Source organism: Bos mutus, chromosome 7 (assembly GCF_027580195.1).
Source record: "Bos mutus isolate GX-2022 chromosome 7, NWIPB_WYAK_1.1, whole genome shotgun sequence".
Classification (NCBI taxonomy): domain Eukaryota; kingdom Metazoa; phylum Chordata; class Mammalia; order Artiodactyla; family Bovidae; genus Bos; species Bos mutus.
This window is the reverse complement of record NC_091623.1, coordinates 49,020,369-49,038,870: the sequence shown is the minus strand read 5'-3', so window position 1 is coordinate 49,038,870 and position 18,502 is coordinate 49,020,369. Positions and strand designations below refer to the sequence as shown.

The following is an 18,502-nucleotide window of genomic DNA, read 5'->3' as shown; positions in this document are numbered from 1 at the left end:
AGGAGGGGCGGCGATGAGGAGATACCCCTCATCCAAAATAAGGAGCAGCAGCTGCACTTTGCTGGAGCAGCTGTGAAAAGATACCCCACGTCTAAGGTAAGAGAAACCCAAGTAAGACTGTAGGTGTTGCGAGAGGCATCAGAGGGCAGACACACTGAAACCATAATCACAGAAAACTAGTCAATCTAATCACATGGACCACAGTTCAGTTCAGCCGCTGAGTCGTGTCCGACTCTTTGCAACCCCATGAATTGCAGCACGCCAGGCCTCCCTGTCCATCACCAACTCCCGGAGTTCACTCAGACTCACATCCATCGAGTTGGTGATGCCATCCAGCTATCTTATCCTCTGTTGTCCCCTTCTCCTCCTGCCCCCATTCCCTCCCAGCATCAGAGTCTTTTCCAATGAGTCAACTCTTCGCATGAGGTGGCCAAACTACTGGAATTTCAGCTTCAGCATCATTCCCTCCAAAGAAATCCCAGGGCTGATCTCCTTTAGAATGGACTGGTTGGATCTCCTTGCAGTCCAAGGGACTCTCAAGAGTCTTCTCCAACACCACAGTTCAAAAGCATCAATTCTTCTGCACTCAGCTCTCTTTATAGTCCAACTCTCACATCCATACATGACTACTGGAAAAACCATAGCCTTGACTAGATGGACGTTTGTTGGCAAAGTAATGTCTCTGCTTTTCAATATGCTATCTAGGTTGGTCATAACTTTCCTTCCAAGGAGTAAGTGTCTTTTAATTTCATGGCTGCAGTCACCATCTGCAGTGATTTTGGAGCCCCCAAAAATAAAGTCTGCCACTGTTTCCACTGTTTCCCCATCTATTTCCCATGAAGTGATGGGACGAGATGCCATGATCTTAGTCTTCTGAATGTTGAGCCTTAAGCCAACTTTTTCACTCTTCACTTTCACTTTCATCAAGAGGTCTTTAGTTCTTCACTTTCTGCCATAAGGGTGGTGTCATCTGCATGTCTGAGGTTATTGATATTTCTCCCAGCAATCTTGATTCCAGCTTGTGCTTCTTCCAGCCCAGCATTTCTCATGATGTAATCTGCATATAAGTTAAATAAGCAGGGTGACAATATACAGCCTTGACATACTCCTTTTCCTATTTGGAACCAGTCTATTGTTCCATGTCCAGTTCTAACTGTTGCTTCCTGACCTGCATATAGGTTTCTCAAGAGGCAGGTCAGGTGGTCTGATATTCGCATGTCTTTCAGAATTTTCCACAGTTTATTGTGATCCACACTGTCAAAGGCTTTGGCATAGTCAATAAAGCAGAAATAGATGTTTTTCTGGAACTCTCTTGCTTTTTCGATGATCCAGAGGATGTTGGCAATTTGATCTCATGTTCCTCTGCCTTTTCTAAAACCAGCTTGAACATCTGGAAGTTCATAATTCACGTATTGCTGAAGCCTGGATTGGAGAATTTTGAGCATGACTTTACTAGTGTGTGAGATGAGTGCAATTGTGCAGTAGTTTGAACATTCTTTGGCATTGCCTTTCTTTGGGATTGGAATGAAAACTGACCTTTTCCAGTCCTGTGGCCACTGCTGAGTTTTCCAAATTTGCTGGCATATTGAGTGCAGCACTTTCACAGCATCATCTTTCAGGATTTGAAATAGCTCCACTGGAATTCCATCACCTCCACTAGCTTTGTTGGTAGTGATGTTTTCTACTGCTGCTACTGCTGCTAAGTTGCTTCAGTCGTGTCCGACTCTGTGCAACCCCATAGACGGCAGTCCACCAGGCTCCGCCGTCCCTGGGATTTTCCAGGCAAGAACACTGGAGTGGGTTGCCATTGCCTTCTCCAGATGTTTTCTAAGGCCCACTTAACTTCACACTCCAAGATGTCTGGGTCTAGGTGAGTGATCACACCATCATGATTATCTGGGTCATGAAGATCTTTTTTGTACAGTTCTTCTGTGTATTCTTGCCACCTCTTCTTAATATCTTCTGCTTCTGTTAGGTCCGTACCATTTCTGTCCTTTATCGAGCCCATCTTTGCATGAAATGTTCCCTTGGTAGATCTCTAGTCTTTCTCGTTCTGATGTTTTCCTCTATTTCTTTGCATTAATCGCTGAGGAAGGCTTTCTTATCTCTTCTTGCTATTCTTTGGAACTCTGCATTCAGATGCTTATGTCTCCTTTTCTCCTTTGCTTTCACTTCTCTTCTTTCACAGGTATTTGTAAGGCCTCCCCAGACAGCCATTTTGCTTCTTTGCATTTCTTTTCCATGGGTATGGTCTTGATCCCTGTCTCCTGTACAATATCATGAACCTCTGTCCATAGTTCATCAGGCACTCTATCTATCAGATCTAGTCCCTTAAATCTATTTCTCACATGGACCACAGTCTTGTTTAACTCAATGAAATTAAGCCATGCCCTGTGGGGCCACCCAAGAGGGGTGGGTCATGGTGGAGAGGTCTGACAGAATGTGGTCCACTGGAGAGGAGAATGGCAAACCACTTCAGTATTCTTGCCTTGAGAACCCCATGAAGAGAATGAAAACGCAAAATGATAGGATACTGAAAGAGGAACTCCCCAGGTCGGTAGGTCCAATATGCTACTGGAGATCAGTGGAGAAATAACTCCAGAAAGAATGAAGGGATGGAGCCAAAGCAAAAACAATACCCAGTTGTGGATGTGACTCGCGATAGAAGCAAGGTCTGATGCTGTAAAGAGCAATATTGCATAGGAACCTGGAATGTTAGGTCCATGAATCAAGGCAAATTGGAAGTGGTCAAACACAAGATGGCAAGAGGGAACGTCAACATTCTAGGAATCAGCAAACTAAAATGGACCGGAATGGGTGAATTTAACTCAGATGACCATTATATCTACTACTGCGGGCAGGAATCCCTTAGAAGAAATGGAGCAGCCATCATGGTCAACAAGAGTCCGAAATGCAGTACTTGGATGCAATCTCAAAAACGACAGAATGATCTCTGTTCATTTCCAAGGCAGACCATTCAATATCAGTAATCCAAGTCTATGCCCCAACCAGTAATGCTGAAGAAGCTGAAGTTAAACGGTTCAATGAAGAACTACAAGACCTTTTAGAACTAACACCCCAAAAAGATGTCCTTTTCATTATAGGGGACTGGAATGCAAAAGTAGGAAGTCAAGAAACACCTGGAGTAACAGGCAAATTTGGCCTTGGAATATGGAATGAAGCAGGGCAAAGGCTAATAGAGTTTTGCCAAGAGAACGCACTGGTCATAGTAAACACCCTCTTCCAACACCACAAGAGAAGACTCTACACATGGACATCACCAGATGGTCAACACCAAAATCAGACTGATTATATTCTTTGCAGCCAAAGATGGAGAAGCTGTAAACAATCAGCAAAAATAAGACCGGGAGCTGACTGTGGCTCCGATCATTAACTCCTTACTGCCAAATTCAGACTTAAATTGAAGAAAGTAGGCAAAACCACCAGACCATTCAGGTATGACCTAAATCAAATCCCTTATGATTATACAGTGGAAGTGAGAAATAGATTTAAGGGACTAGATCTGATAGATAGAGTTCCTGATGAACTATGGACTGAGGTCCATGACATTATACAGGAGACAGGGATCAAGACCATCCCCAAGAAAAAGAAATGCAAAAGACAAAATGGCTGTCTGGGGAGGCCTTACAAATAGCTGTGAAAAGAAGAGAAGTGAAAAGCAAATGAGAAAAGGAAAGATATACCCATTTGAATGCAGAGTCCCAAAGAATAGCAAGGAGAGATAAGAAAGCCTTCCTCAGTGATCAATGCAAAGAAATAGTGGAAAACAATAGAATGGGAAAGACTAGATATCTCTGCAAGTAGAGATACCAAGGGAACATTTCACACAAAGATAGGCACAATAAAGGACAGAAATGGTATGGACCTAACAGAAGCAGAAGATATTAAGAAGAGGTGGCAAGAATACACAGAAGAACTATACAAAAAAGATCTTCATGACCCAGATAACCACGATGGTTTGATCTCTCACCTAGAGCCAGACATCCTGGAATGTGAAGTCAAGTGGGCCTTAGGAAGCATCACTAGGAACCAAGCTCGTAGAGGTGATGGAATTCCAGTTGAGTTATTTCAAATCCTAAAGGATGATCTTGTGAAAGTGCTGCACTCAATATGCCAGCAAATTTGGAAAACTCAGCAGTGGCCACAGAACTGGAAAAGGTCAGTTTTCATTCCAATCCCAAAGAAAGGCATGCTAAAGAATGTTCAAAGTACCACACAATTGCACTCATGTCACACGCTAGCAAAGTAATGCTCAAAATTCTCCAAGCCAGGCTTCAACAATACGTGAACTGTGAACTTCCAGATATTCAAGCTGGATTTCGAAAAGGCAGAGGAACCAGAGATCAAATTGCCAACATCCATTCGATCACCGAAAAAGCAAGACAATTCCAGAAAAACATCTACTCCTGCATTATTGACTATGCCAAAGCCTTTGACTGTGTGCATCACAACAGACTGTGGAAAATTCTTCAAGAGATGGGAATACCAGACCATCTGACCTGCCTCCTGAGAAATCTGTATGCAGGTCAAGAAGCAACAGTTAGAACTGGACATGGTAAAGACTAGTCAGAATTGGAAAAGGATTAAGTCAAGGCTTATATTGTCACCCTGCTTATTTAACTTATATGCAGAGTACATCATGAGAAATGCCAGGCTGGATGAATACAAGCTGGAATCAAGATTGCCGGGGGAAATATCAATAACCTCAGATATGCAGATAATACCACCCTTATGGCAGTAAGCGAAGAAGAACTAAAGAGCCTCTTGATGAAAGTGAAAGAGGTGAGTGAAAAAGTTGGCTTAAAACTCAACATTCAGAAAACTAAGATCATGGCATCCAGTCCCATTACTTCATGGAAAATAGATGGGGAAACAATAGAAACAGTGACATACATTAGTTTCTTGAGCTCCAAAACCCCTGCAGATGCTGGCTGCAGCCATGAAATTAAAAGATTCTTGCTCCTTGGAAGAAAAGCTATGACCAAACTAGACAGCATATTAAACAGCAGAGACAATACTTTGCTGACAAAGGTCCATCTAGCCAAAGCTATGGTTTCTCCAGTAGTCATGTATGAATGTGAGAGTTCGACTATATTAAGAAAGCTGAGCACCTAAGAATTGATGCTTTTGAACTGTGGTGTTAGAGAAGACCCTTGTGAGTCCCTTAGACTGCAAGGAGATACAACCAGTACATCCTAAAGGAAATAAGTCCTGAATATTTATTGGAAAGACTGACACTGAAGCTGAAACTCCAATACTCTGGCCACCTGATGCAAAGAACTGATTCATTGGAAAAGATCCCGTTGTTGGGAAAGACTGAAGGCAGGAGAAGAAGGGGATGACATAGGATGAGATGGTTTGATGGCATCACTGACTCGATGGACATGAGTTTGAGCAAGTTTCAGGAGTTGGTGATGGACAGGAAAGACTGCATGTGGCAGTGCATGGGGTCGCAAAGAGTTGGACATGACTGAGCAACTGAACTGAAGAATGCTATGACCTTGAGCTTGCCCTTTGTACAACATCTGAGGTCATTACATCTTAAACTTTATCCTTAAACTATTTGTTCCTTAAACTTTATTTTAAACTATATGTTCAGCTTATCTAAGTTCTTCAGCCATGAAGATCTTTGTTTTATTCTCACTCAGTGCAGAGTTGGACCAAAAATTGGTATTTATTTTTACTGACATACACATTGGTCTTCATATTGATCATCATTGTGACTGGCCTGGGCAGCCTCTTCTTGATGAGGGACTCTCTTTCAGGCATCAAACAAGCTGAGGAATTCTCTGCTCCTCTCCAAGTCATTTCCTTGCCTCACAGAGTTAATTATCTCCTGAATTTTCTGTTTTTGTGGTAGCTAGTTTCCAAATATGGTCATCCAATGAACCATGCTCCCTGGTATCAATGTCCTTTTATAATTTTCTTGCCTTGAATCTGGACCAAATCTGTGTTAATGTTGTGACTTCCAAAACTGAGTTATAAGATTTGCGCTTCTACCTAGGGACACGGTCTCTCTGAAACTAGCTACCTTTCTGTGAGAAGCCCAATCTACATGGAGAAATCCAACCATGCTCCCAGCCTACAGTCATCAAAAACTGACAGTCTTGGGTATCAAGCCCAGTTGTGCCTCTAGCCCCACCTGCTACTTGAATGCAAACACATTAAGACACCCTAAGTAAGAATTGTCCAGCTGAGCCCAAACATGAAACCAAGACAGAAATAAATAATTTTTTTTTTAAACTGTTAAATTTGGGCAAGAGTTGTTACACAGTGATGGATAATGTGGACCATGAACAATGAAATGGAGTCACTTATGTTCAAGGGATCTAAAAAGGAGCCAAGAGGCCATTAAGGCAGATGCAATATAAACTTTCGACACAGTCACAAGTTCCTGAGACCATCTAGAACCTGCTTTCCTTACTCATTAAAGATCATGGATTAGCAAACAATTTGCTGTCCACAAGTGACTGAATGCCACAATATTTCTATAAAAATACATCTATATAACACCTCTGGAATGCCTTATCTGTTGCTTTTATAAACCCCAATGTTTTATTTCCCTTGGGAAATAAATAGTCCCCTTGGAGCACATTTGAGTTGCTGTTAGAATCTGTGCCTCTTGATTGCAATACTTAGGACCTCAAATACTTTTTCTTATTTGCAGTCTTCTATGTTTGGGTGGTTAATTATAACTAAAATACCATCTCATCCAATCACTTGTTTTTATGATCTTCCCCACATATCACTTAGTATAAACTTAATTTTGCAAAAAATGTTATCCCTAATGTAGTTTCCCATGACTTTTTAGGACTCAGTATGTTTTAAAATTCATCTGCATTGTATATAGCTTTGGTTCATTGATTTTCATTGGTGTTTACTGAATACATTCTCCTACTAATGGACATTCAGACTACTTCCAAATATTTGCTATTATGATCAGTACAAGTATCTTTATATATGATTCTTTGTGCTCATATGCAAACATTTATCTAGCATGTACAGGTGCCAGTGTATTACAGCAAGCAAATATTCGACTTTGTAAGATGTCAATGATCTGTATTGATTTATACTCCCACTAGTAGGGTATGAATCCCAGTTATTTCACATATATTCCGAAACTCAGTATTGTAATACATATTTGTTCATCTGTACTTATAAAATCATATCTATGGTCTGAATTTACATTGGTCCCAATGAAATATCCTTTTATGTTTTTAGAAATTTCTCTTTTCTCATCTATGAAATAAGTAGTCATGTATTCAGATCACTTTTTTTCTATTAGGTTTTTCTTTTTAATTGATCCATACAAATCATTCAGATTTTCCAGAAAACATACTGGGCATGTTGTAGAAACATTTCATTCTGTTTTGTGTCTTTTCCTTTTTGGTATATTCTGATAACCACAAGTTCCCTATTTCAATGTGAGCAAACATTATAAACATTTTATAAAGCTTATTTGTGTCCTGTTTAAAAAATCCTTATCTTGTGGTCATAAAGTTATTGCTTACATATTCTTCCAAAAGTCAGTTTTGCCTAGCATATAACTCTTGATATGGTGACAGTAGGCATAGAAAAAAAGTTTTTTTTCTATGTGGATGAACCATTTATGCTTCTTAGAACCATTATTGAGTAGTCTATTCTTTCCCCATACTTGTCATGTCATGAATACTTCTAATCCTTTACCATTTTTTTTCCAGCAGGTTTTTTGGTAAATAGCTTTTTATCCAGTTATAAACTTCTTTCCTACTGCTGCTTGGTTAAAGTTTTTAATCATGAGTAGGTGCTGAGTATTTTGGTTGTTTTTTTGCATCTATTGAGACGAACCTATGGATTTCTGTTAATATTAAAATGGCACATAGCATCTGTAAGCTTCCTAATGTTAAAACAACCCATGCATCTCCATGAATAACCTGTACTTATCAGTAAAACTAGTACTATGTCTAGGTACTTTTGGTACCATCTGCTTATGCCTTGTTTAGGATTTTTACATGTGTTGATGGCTGATACTGGACTGCAATCTTTCTTGTATTTTCCTTGCCTGATTTTGGTACTGGGTTATATTAGAAATCATCAAGCTTACAGATTATCTCCTCTGAAGGATCCTGCTAAAGATATAAATATTACCTGCAAGTTTGATAGGCCTCACCTTAAAAATATTGTGTGATTTTTGATGATTTTAGGTCATTGATACTTATGGAATGCTATGGTCTGAAAGTTTGTGTCCCCTCAAAATACATGTTGAAATCCAACCCCAAAGGTGATGTTATTAGGAGGTGGAGCCTTGGGAGGTATCTCTCATGAGGCTACCTCCCTCATGAATAGATCAATGCCCTTAAAAAAAGAGGCCCTGAGAGATCCCTCACCATGAGGACATGGTGAGAAGGCACCAGAAATAAGGGGATTTTAACCACAACACAACCATGTTGATGCCCTGAACTTAGACTTCCCAGCCATAATTGTGAGAAATAAATGTCCATTGTTTATAAGCTATCCAGTCTCTGGTATAGCACTCCAAACTAAGAAGCTCTATCTTTCCTAGGAAAGTTATGTATTTCCTAGGAACTTCCCTTAGGTAATCAGAGAATTTAAAAGAATGGTTATATGAAAAGGGACATTGCAAGCAGAATACTAAACGACCCTGAAGAATTTGTTCCTCACAAGTCTGAAACAATGAGACTGATTAGTCCTAAGAGGCAAAACTGAATTCACTAATTTTTGCTTTACTTAATCTCCACTCCTAACCATTTTGGAGGGTTTTTTTTTAAAGCACCTTGGCAAATAGAAAAAAACTAACAGTTTTTTCAATGAAATGAGTATTCTGGTTCTTAAGTGCTTGCTTACTCCTGATAAAATTGGCAAAATTAGATGTTAGCCTCTGTGAAGCTCAACAATATTAGCATGATTTGTTTTTATCTTGTTCAAATTACTGTTCACATTGTAGAAATGGTTTCTGGGATCAATAACTTGTTAAAGGACACAGCCCAATTTTTGGAGGAAAAAGCATCTGAACTTAGAGCCTCAACTTTTGTCTAGTGGTCCTCACAGTGTGAAACAGAGCAAGCATCACCTGATGGAGGTGAAAGTAAAACATAAGCGTGAAAACTACCTTGTTCACTTGACCTAACAGGAGGACAACCAGAGTTCCATGTGTTCCTGGGTCTTCCTGGTGGCTGGTAACCAGAGAACTCAAGGAAGCAGGCACACAGCCTTGCGGCCAAGAGTCATGCTCCCTATGCTTACATTGCAAGATAATTTTTAACAACTCTTATCAGTAAATCAACTTGCAAAAGCAGTAGTTGTCTAAATTATCTTTAATTCTCAAGGTAATACAACACTGGTAATCAATTTATGAGAAAAACAAGTGAAATACCATGTATTTTGTGATTTGAAATAAAGTAACTTTAGATCTGATTCAGAATTTGGAACAAGTAGTCAGGGAGAACACTCCCAAAACTTAAACCAGTTTACAGAGTGATTTTATTTTCAGGTGAATGGCTTAGGAAGCACAGGAGAAATAACTCAAAAGTTTTAACAACCACCAAGTACAGAAGTTGCTTTTAAACTCTTAAAAAAACAAATTTTACTGACAGTGAGGTAGTTCCAGGTCATCTGTTTACATTTCATCTCTAATACATTTTTCTTAGTACAACTGGCTTTGAAACTCAAATGCAGTTTCAAAAATATACAATCCTAGACTAATCCAAAGTCTGGATTTTATGGCTGCACTTTTCCATTAATCAACAAGCTTCCCAGTGATGCCTGTGAAAGCTGGTGGCTGTTACCACATATCACTAGAAAAAAAATAAAATACCAACCCTTTGATCTGATAAATTTTCTATTTTATAGTCAGTAATAAGTTAAGAATGTATGAAGAAACATTTTATACAAGCTTTCCTAATATTTCTAAGGTTACCTTCCATCATAAGTTTCTGATGTTTGGCAAGGTCTAAATCCTGAAGTTTAATGCACAATTAACTACTCATGATTTTCTCCCCAGAATGAATTCTTTGATATTTTGTAAGGAATGAACTTCAGTTGGAAGGTTTTTCCCCATGCATTTAACTTATAGTTTTTCTCCAGTATGAGTCCTCTGATGATTTGTAAGAGACGAGCTCTGACTGAAAGCTTTCCCACATTCTTTACATTTATAGGGCTTTTCTCCTGTATGAATTCTCATATGTGTCATAAGGGATGAACTTTGTCTAAAGGCTTTCCCACATACTTTACAATTATATGGTTTCTCTCCAGTATGAATTCTCTGGTGCTGAATGAGTGCTGAGCTTTGGTTGAAAGCTTTTTCACAGTCATTACATTTATAAGGTTTCTCTCCGGTATGAATCTTTCGATGAGTATTAACTGCTGAGTGCGAACTGAAAGCTTTTCCACATTCCTTACAATTATATGGTTTCTCTCCAGTATGGATTCTGTTGTGTATATTAAGCCGTGAAATCCAGGAGAAAGCTTTCCCACATTCATTACATTTGTAGGGTTTTTCTCCAGTGTGAATTCTTTGATGTTGTATAAGAGCTGAGCTTTGGCTAAAGGCTTTCCCGCATTCTTTACAGGCATAAGGTTTCTCACCAGTGTGAATTCTCTGATGTATAATAAGGGCTGAGTGGTAACTAAACACCTTTCCACACTCATTACAATTAAAAGGTTTCTCTCCAGTATGAATTCTGTGGTGTCTACTTAGTCGTGATATTGAAGTAAAGGCTTTCCCACACTGACTACATTCATATGGTTTCTCTCCAGTATGAATTCTATGATGCTGAATAAGAGATGAGCACTGGCTAAAGGTTCTCCCACATTCATTACACTTATAGGGCTTTTCTCCAGTATGAATTCGCTGGTGATTATTAAGGGATGAACTACCTTTAAATGTTTTTCCACATTCATTACATTTATAGGGTCTCTCTCCAGTATGCATTCTCTGATGTCCAATGAGAGATGTAGTGAAACTGAAGGCTTTTCCGCATTCACTACATATGTAAGGCTTCTCTCCAGTATGAACTCTCAGGTGCTGAGTTAGAGACGAGCTTTGGCTAAAAGCTTTCCTACATTCCTTACATTTATAGAGTTTCTCTCCAGTATGGATTCTCTGATGTTTACTCAGGGAAGAACTGTGGAGGAAGATTTTCCCGCAGATATTACACTTGTAACACTTACGCACTGTGCTGATTCCCAGCTGTTTAAATAGAATTGAATACTGCTGTGAACAAGGTTTCCTTCCTCTGGAAACGATTCTGGGTTTTCTAATAAGTGATAATTTCAGATCAAGATTTTTCCCAAGGTCAATACCTATAAAGCTCTTGTCCTTCATGCATGTTTTCTTGATGGTAACTAAGACTTCCCTCAAAGCTCTGTTTTCTTTGCTTTGTTGAATCTCTAGGGTTTCCTCGTTTATGTAGATTTTTCCCAACCTAAAGTCAAAAGGACCATCACCTAAGAGTTGATTCATTACTTCCTGATTTTCTTCTTCAGAAATTCTGGTTTCAAACAAGCTCTCCCATCCTAAAATAAATGAAACATGTAAGTCTCTCTTGCACTGAGAATAAAGAAAAATAACATCAAAAAATACAAGGATGGCTAACAACTATATTTATGGAGTGCTTAGAAGAGGTACTTGCCAAAGATGTTCAAATTACTGCACAACTGCACTCATTTCACACGCTAGCAAAGTAATGCTCAAAATTCTCCAAGTTAGGCTTCAACAGTCCGTGAACCAAGAACTTTCAGATATTAAAGCTGGATTTAGAAAAGGCAGAAGAACCAGAGATCAAATTGCCAACATCTACTGGATCATAGAAAAAGCAAGAGAATTTCAGAAAAACATCTACTCTGCCTTATTGATGATGTCAAAGCCTTTGACTGTGTGGATCACAACAGACTGTGGAAGATTCTTAAAAAGATGGGAATCCCAGACCACCTTACCTGCCTCCTGAGAAATCTGTATGCAGGTCAAGAAGCAACAGTTAGAAATGGACATGAAACAACAGACTGGTTCCAAATCAGGAAAGGAGTACGTCAAGGCTATATATTATCACCCTGCTTATTTAACTTATATGCAGAGTACATCAAGCAAAATGCTGGGCTGGCTGAAGCACAAGCTGGAATCAAGATTGCTGGGAGAAATATCAATAACTTCAGATATGCAGATGACACTATCTTTATGGCAGAAAGCAAAGAGGAACTAAAGGGCCTCTTGATGAAAGTGAAAAAGGAGAGTAATAAAGCTGGCTTAAAACTCAACATTCAAAAAACCAAGATTATGGCATCCAGTCCTATCACTTCATGGCAAAGAGATGGGGAAACAACGGAAACAGTGAGAGACTTTAGTTTCTTGGGCTCCAAAATCACTGCAAATGGTGACTGCAGCCATGAAATGAAAAGATGCTTGCTCCTTGGAACAAAAGCTATGACAAACCTAAACAGTGTATTAAAAAGCAAAGACATCTCTTTGCTGACAAATGTCCATCTAGTCAAAGCTATGGTTTTTCCAGTAGTCAGATTTGGACGTGAGAGCTGGACCATAAAGAAATCTAAGCACCAAAAAATTGATGCTTTTGAACTGTGGTGTTGGAGAAGACTCTTGAGAGTCCCTTGGACTGCAAGGAGATCCAACCAGTCCATCCTAAAGGAAATCAGTCTTGAATATTCATTGGAAGGACTGATGCTGAAGCTGAAATTCCAATACTTTGGCCACTTGATGCGAAGAACTGACTCACTGGAAAAGACCCTGAAGCTGGGAAAGATTAAAGGCAGGTGAAGGGGATGGCATAGGATGAGATGGTTGGATGGCATCACCAACTTGATGGACATGAATCTGAGTAAGCTCCAGGAGTTGACGATGGCCAGGGAAACCTGGCATGCTATAGTCCACGGGGTCGCAAAGAGTCAGACACGACTGAGCAACTGAACTGAACTGAGAAAAGGGTGAGAAAAAGAAGAGCAAGAAAAAGAAGCAGAATGGAAGATCTACCTGGGTGGGGAAAAGTCTGAAGAAAACTATATGTGGGTGGGCTGAGGAACTGAGATGGGAGCTCTTCTAGTAAAGGAACCAGGCCTGATCTAGTAACAAAGCAGAGGTCAGCAGGGTATACAGTATATCTGCGTACAGCAGGTTGTATATTATTCAGCTTCATCTTTCAGGTCAGCCACCAGTACATTCAAGCCAAAACCAAGAGAAAATTGCAGAGGGGCTATAAACAAGTGGGAGAAGCACTGCCTCTAAAAGTCTCTTTGAAACACAGCCTCAACTAGTGCAGTTTGGGGACTCCCTGAGTGCTATGAAAAATGTAATCCATTTCACTGACAGTGCCTACTTGGTGAAGTTTGGGGACCCCTTGAGTGCTATGAATAATGTAATCCATTTCACTGACAGTGCCTACTTGGTATCCAGTATGTACCACGCAAAGGTCAAGACTCAGGATTAGAGAGAACATGCCACATAAGAGTCGCATTTTCACAGGGCTTACATTCTAACAGCCAATATTGACAATGACCAAGTAACCAAATAAAGTACTGGGAGTGATGACAACTGTGGGAAAATAAACAAAAACAAGGTGATGTGTACAACGTGATATTTCAAACTATGGTGAGGAAATAAAATTAAAGATTTAAATAACATAAAGAGTTGTCCATGTAAAAATTGGGTAAGAAGAGCAATTACAAAGGCCATAAGGCAGGAAAAAGCTCTGTGTGTTTGCGGAATACAAAGAACTAGTGTGGCCTAAGCAAGAGGGAAACGGGGGAGAGTGCTTCAAGAGGAGGAGATGAGATGGGCAGTGGGTCACATCATGCAAGGTTTTGTAAAATATAGGGCAGTGTTTGGAATTTCTTCTAAGGATCACTGCGGGGTTGGAAGAACATGATGGTTTTGTTTAAAAAGGAAAACTATGGAGTTGTGTGACAAATGGACAGTAACTGGGGGAAAAGAGGAAAAAAAAACAAAGACAGGTGCAGGGCTGCCAATTAGGAGGCTCTGCCAGTCTTCCTGGATGAAGGTTACGGCAGTTTGCACTGGCATGGTAACGGAAGCAGGCACACTGGGGTATTTAAAAACAGAGACCACAGGGATGTTCACCTGTGAATAAGGAGTACAGAATAAGTGAGAGGACTCAACAGTAATGCCTAGCTTTTGGCTTGGGGTTTCCCTGGTGGCTCAGATGGTAAAGACTCTGCCTGCAATGCAAGAGACTCGGGTTCAATCCCTGGGTCAGAAAGATCCCCTGGAGAAGGGATCTCCACTATTCTTGCCTGGAGGATTCCATTAACAGAAGAGGCTGGTGGGCTACAGTCCAAGGGGTAGCAAACAGTCAAACACAACTGAGCAACTAACACTCTGGCCTGGGGAATCCAATGGAGATGTGGCTATATAGTGATACAAGGAACACTGGGAGAGTACATTTTTGAAAATGATTTTGTCTACCATTTTTATCACTTAGATTACTATTCAAGAATGGGGTTACTGATTCAAAAGGAATGAATATATTTTATAATAGAGCTTTAATATTCTTATATAAAAAGGAAATGTATAATCATTGTAAGAAAATTAAGAAATTCCAGAAAACTATTAAAATGAAAATGTAGTTTACCCATAAACATATCATGCAAATATAATCAATCACTGCTAAATGTGGAATTTAGCTCACCAGAATTTTTCAATAGAGAAAGAAAACACTTTTACTTAAAAAATTAAAGTGGGTTGAAACTAACCTTCCTGCACCACTTCACTTAAACAAAATTATTGTGTGGTACATATATACAATAAAATATTACTCAGCCATTAAAAAGAAAGAAATCTTGCCATTTGCAGCAATGTGGACAGACCTACAGTGTCATACTGAGTGACGTTAAGTCAGAGAAAGAAATATCATATGACCTCCCTTATATGTGGAATCTAAAAAGAAATGATACAAATGAATTTACATACAAAACATAGAGACTCACAGACTTAGAAAAAGGAACTTATGGTTGCCAGTGGGAAGAGATAGTTAGGGACTTAGGGAAGGTCACATACACACTGCTATATTCAAAACAGATATTCAGCAAGGATCTATAGTACATAGAACTCTGTTTAACGCTGTGTGCCAGCCTGGATGGGAGAGGAGTTTGGGGGAGAATGGATACATGTATATGTATGGCTGAGTCCCTTCTCGGTTCACCTAAAACTACCACAACATTGTTAATTGGTTATACACCAATACAAAATAAAAACTTTAAAGTTTGGGGATAAAAATCATGAACTTCTCTCCATGTAAATGACAGTAGGCTGATATCATTTTGATGGCTACAGAATATTCCAGTACATGAATATGTCACATTTAATAAATCCCCTTCTAAGTCATTTAGCTTTCTTTACTTCGAGTAATGCCTCATGTTAAAGCAAACATTCCTTTACACTATCTTTGCAGCTCTGCACAATTATGAATTATTTTCTTAAAAAAATTCTTAAGCCTGGGATTTCTGTGAATAAAGTCAGAAATACTTCAATCAAAATCCCACTAAAGATAGTGCTTACTGCTCAGAACAGCAGCAAAACAATGAATGTGTATTTCTTAACCTTTTGTAATATTCCCTATTAAAGGGAAAAATTATATTTCTTTACTTTGAATTTCTCTGATTTATAATGAAGTTGAGTAGTTTTTCAATAAGTCTTTTTAATCATAATTCTTGCCTTGAGAACCCCAAGAACAATATGAAAAGGCAAAAAGATAGGACACTGAAAGATGAAATCCCCAGATCAGTAGGTGCTCAGTATGCTACTGGAGATCAGTGGAGAAATAACTCTAGAAAGAATGAAGGGATGGAGCCAAAGCAAAAACAACACCCGGTTGTGGATGTGACTGGTGATAGAAGCAAGGTCTGATGCTATAAACAGCAATATTGCATAGGAACCTGGAATGTTAGGTCCATGAATCAAGGCAAATTGGAAGTGGTCAAACAGGAGATGGCAAGAGTGAACATCAACATTCTAAGAATCAGTGAACTAAGATGGAATGGAATGGGTGAATTTAACTCAGATGACCATTGTATCTATTACTCTGGGCGGGAATCACTTAGAAAAAATGGAGTAGCCATCACAGTCAACAAGAGAGTCCAAAATGTAGTACTTGGATGCAGTCTCAAAAATGACAGAATGATCTCTGTTTGTTTCCAAGGCAAACCATAAAAATATCACGGTAATCCAAGTCTATAACCCTGACCAGTAATGCTAAAGAAGCTGAAGTTGAACGGTTCTATGAAGACCTACAAGACCTTTTAGAACTAACACCCCAAAAAGATGTCCTTTTCATTATAGGGGACTGGAATGCAAAAGTAGGAAGTCAAGAAACACCTGGTGTAACAGGAAAATTTGGCCTTGGAGTACAGAATGAAGCAGGGCAAAGGCTAATAGAGTTTTGCTAAGAGAACACACTGGTCATAGCAAACACCCTCTTCCAACAACACAAGAGAAGACTCTACACATGGACATCACCAGATGGTCAACACCAAAATCAGACTGATTATATTCTTTGCAGCCAAAGATGGAGAAGCTCTATACAGTCAGCAAAAACAAGGCCACGAGCTGACTGTGGCTCAGATCACGAACTCCTTATTGCCAAATTCAGATTTAAATTCAAGAAAGTAGGCAAAACCACCAGACCATTCAGGTATGACCTAAATCTAATCCCTAACAATTATACAGTGGAAGTGAGAAATAGATGTAAGGGACTAGATCTGATAGACAGAGTGCCTGATGAACTATGGACATGGTTTAGTGACACTGTACAGCAGACAGGGAGCAAGACCATCCCCAAGAAAAAGAAATGCAAAAAAGCAAAATGGCTGTCTGAGGAGGCCTTACAAATAGCTGTGAAAAGAAGAGAAGCGAAAAGCAAAGGAGAAAAAGAAACATATACCCATTTGGATGCAGAGTTCCAAAGAAGAGCAAGGAGAGATAAGAAAGCCTTCCTCAGTGATCAATGCAAAGAAACAGAGGAAAACAACAGAATGGGAAAGACTAGAGATCTCTTCAAGAAAATTAGAGATACCAAGGGAACATTTCATGTAAAGATGGGCTCGATAAAGGACAGAAATGGTATGGACCTAACAGAAGCAGAAGATATTAAGAAGAGGTGGCAAGAATACACAGAAGACCTATACAAAAAAGATCTTCACGACCCAGATCATGATGGTGTGATCACTCACCCAGAGCCAGACATCCTGGAGTGTGAAGTCAAGTGGGCCTTAGGAAGCATCACTACGAACAAAGCTAGTGGAGGTGATGGAATTCCAGTTGAGCTATTTCAAATCCTAAAAGTTGATGCTGTTTGAAAGTGCTGCACTAAATTTGTCAACAAATTTAGAAAACTCAGCAGTGGCCACAGAACTGGAAAAGGTCACTTTTCATTCCAATCCCAAAGAAAGGCAATGCCAAAGAATGCTCAAACTACTGCACAATTGCACTCATCTCACACGGTAGTAAAGTGATGCTCAAAATTCTCCAAGCCAGGCTTCAGCAATACGTGAACTGTGAACTTCCAGATGTTCAAGCTGGTTTTAGAAAAGGCAGAGGAACCAGAGATCCAAGCACCAACATCCGCTTGGAAAAAGCATCATCAACAAGAGAGTTCCAGAAAAACATCTATTTCTGCTTTATTGACTATGCCAAAGCCTTTGACTGTGTGGATCACAATAAACTATGGAAAATTCTGAAAGAGATGGGAATACCAGACCATCTGACCTGCCTTCTGAGAAACCTGTATGCAGGTCAGGAAGCAATAGTTAGAACTGGACATGGAACAATAGACTGGTTCCAAATAGGAAAAGGAGTACGTCAAGGCTGTATATTGTCACCCTGCTTATTTAACATATATGCAGAGTACATCATGAGAAACACTGGGCTGGAAGAAGCACAAGCTGGAATCAAGATTGTCGGAGAAATATCAATAACCTCAGATATGCAGATGACACCACCCTTATGGCAGAAAGAGAAGAGGAACTCAAAAGCCTCTTGATGAAAGTGAAAGAGGAGAGTGAAAAGTTGGCTTAAAGATCAACATTCAGAAAACTAAGATCATGGCATCCGGTCCCATCACTTCATGGAAAATAGATGGGAAAACAGTGGCTGATTTTATTTTGGGGGGCTCTAAAATCACTGCAGATGGTGACTGCAGCCATGAAATGAAAGACACTTACTCCTTGGAAGGAAAGTTATGATCAACCTAGACAGCATATTAAAAAGCAGAGACATTAGTTTGTCAACAAAGGTCCATCTAGTCAAGGCTATGGTTTTTCCAGTAGTCATGTATGGATGTGAGAGTTGGACTATAAAGAGAGCTGAGTGCAGAAGAATTGATGCTTTTGAACTGTGGTGTTGGAGAAGACTCTTGAGAGTCCCTTGGACTGCAAGGAGATCCAACCAGTCCATCCTAAAGGAGATCAGTCCTGAGTGTTCACTGGAAGGACTGATGTTGGAGTTGAAACTCCAATTTTT

The 18,502-nt window shown here is 39.6% G+C and overlaps 1 protein-coding gene across 9 annotated transcripts in view; it reads right to left on the bottom strand.

The window, feature by feature from the left end:
* LOC102266853 (zinc finger protein 879) overlaps positions 1-18,502 on the bottom strand; it is a 75,462-nt gene that overhangs the window by 49,997 nt on the left and 6,963 nt on the right. Inside the window, exon 5 of one of the 9 annotated variants that reach the window (XM_070373452.1) lies at positions 9,484-11,535. The exons of the other annotated variants lie outside the window; for them this stretch is intronic. Within the exon in view, the coding sequence (XP_070229553.1) occupies positions 10,088-11,535 (1,448 nt within the window). The 3' untranslated portion in view covers positions 9,484-10,087. Of the gene's footprint in view, positions 1-9,483; positions 11,536-18,502 lie in introns of those variants that run through there. 9 annotated transcript variants of the gene reach the window in all.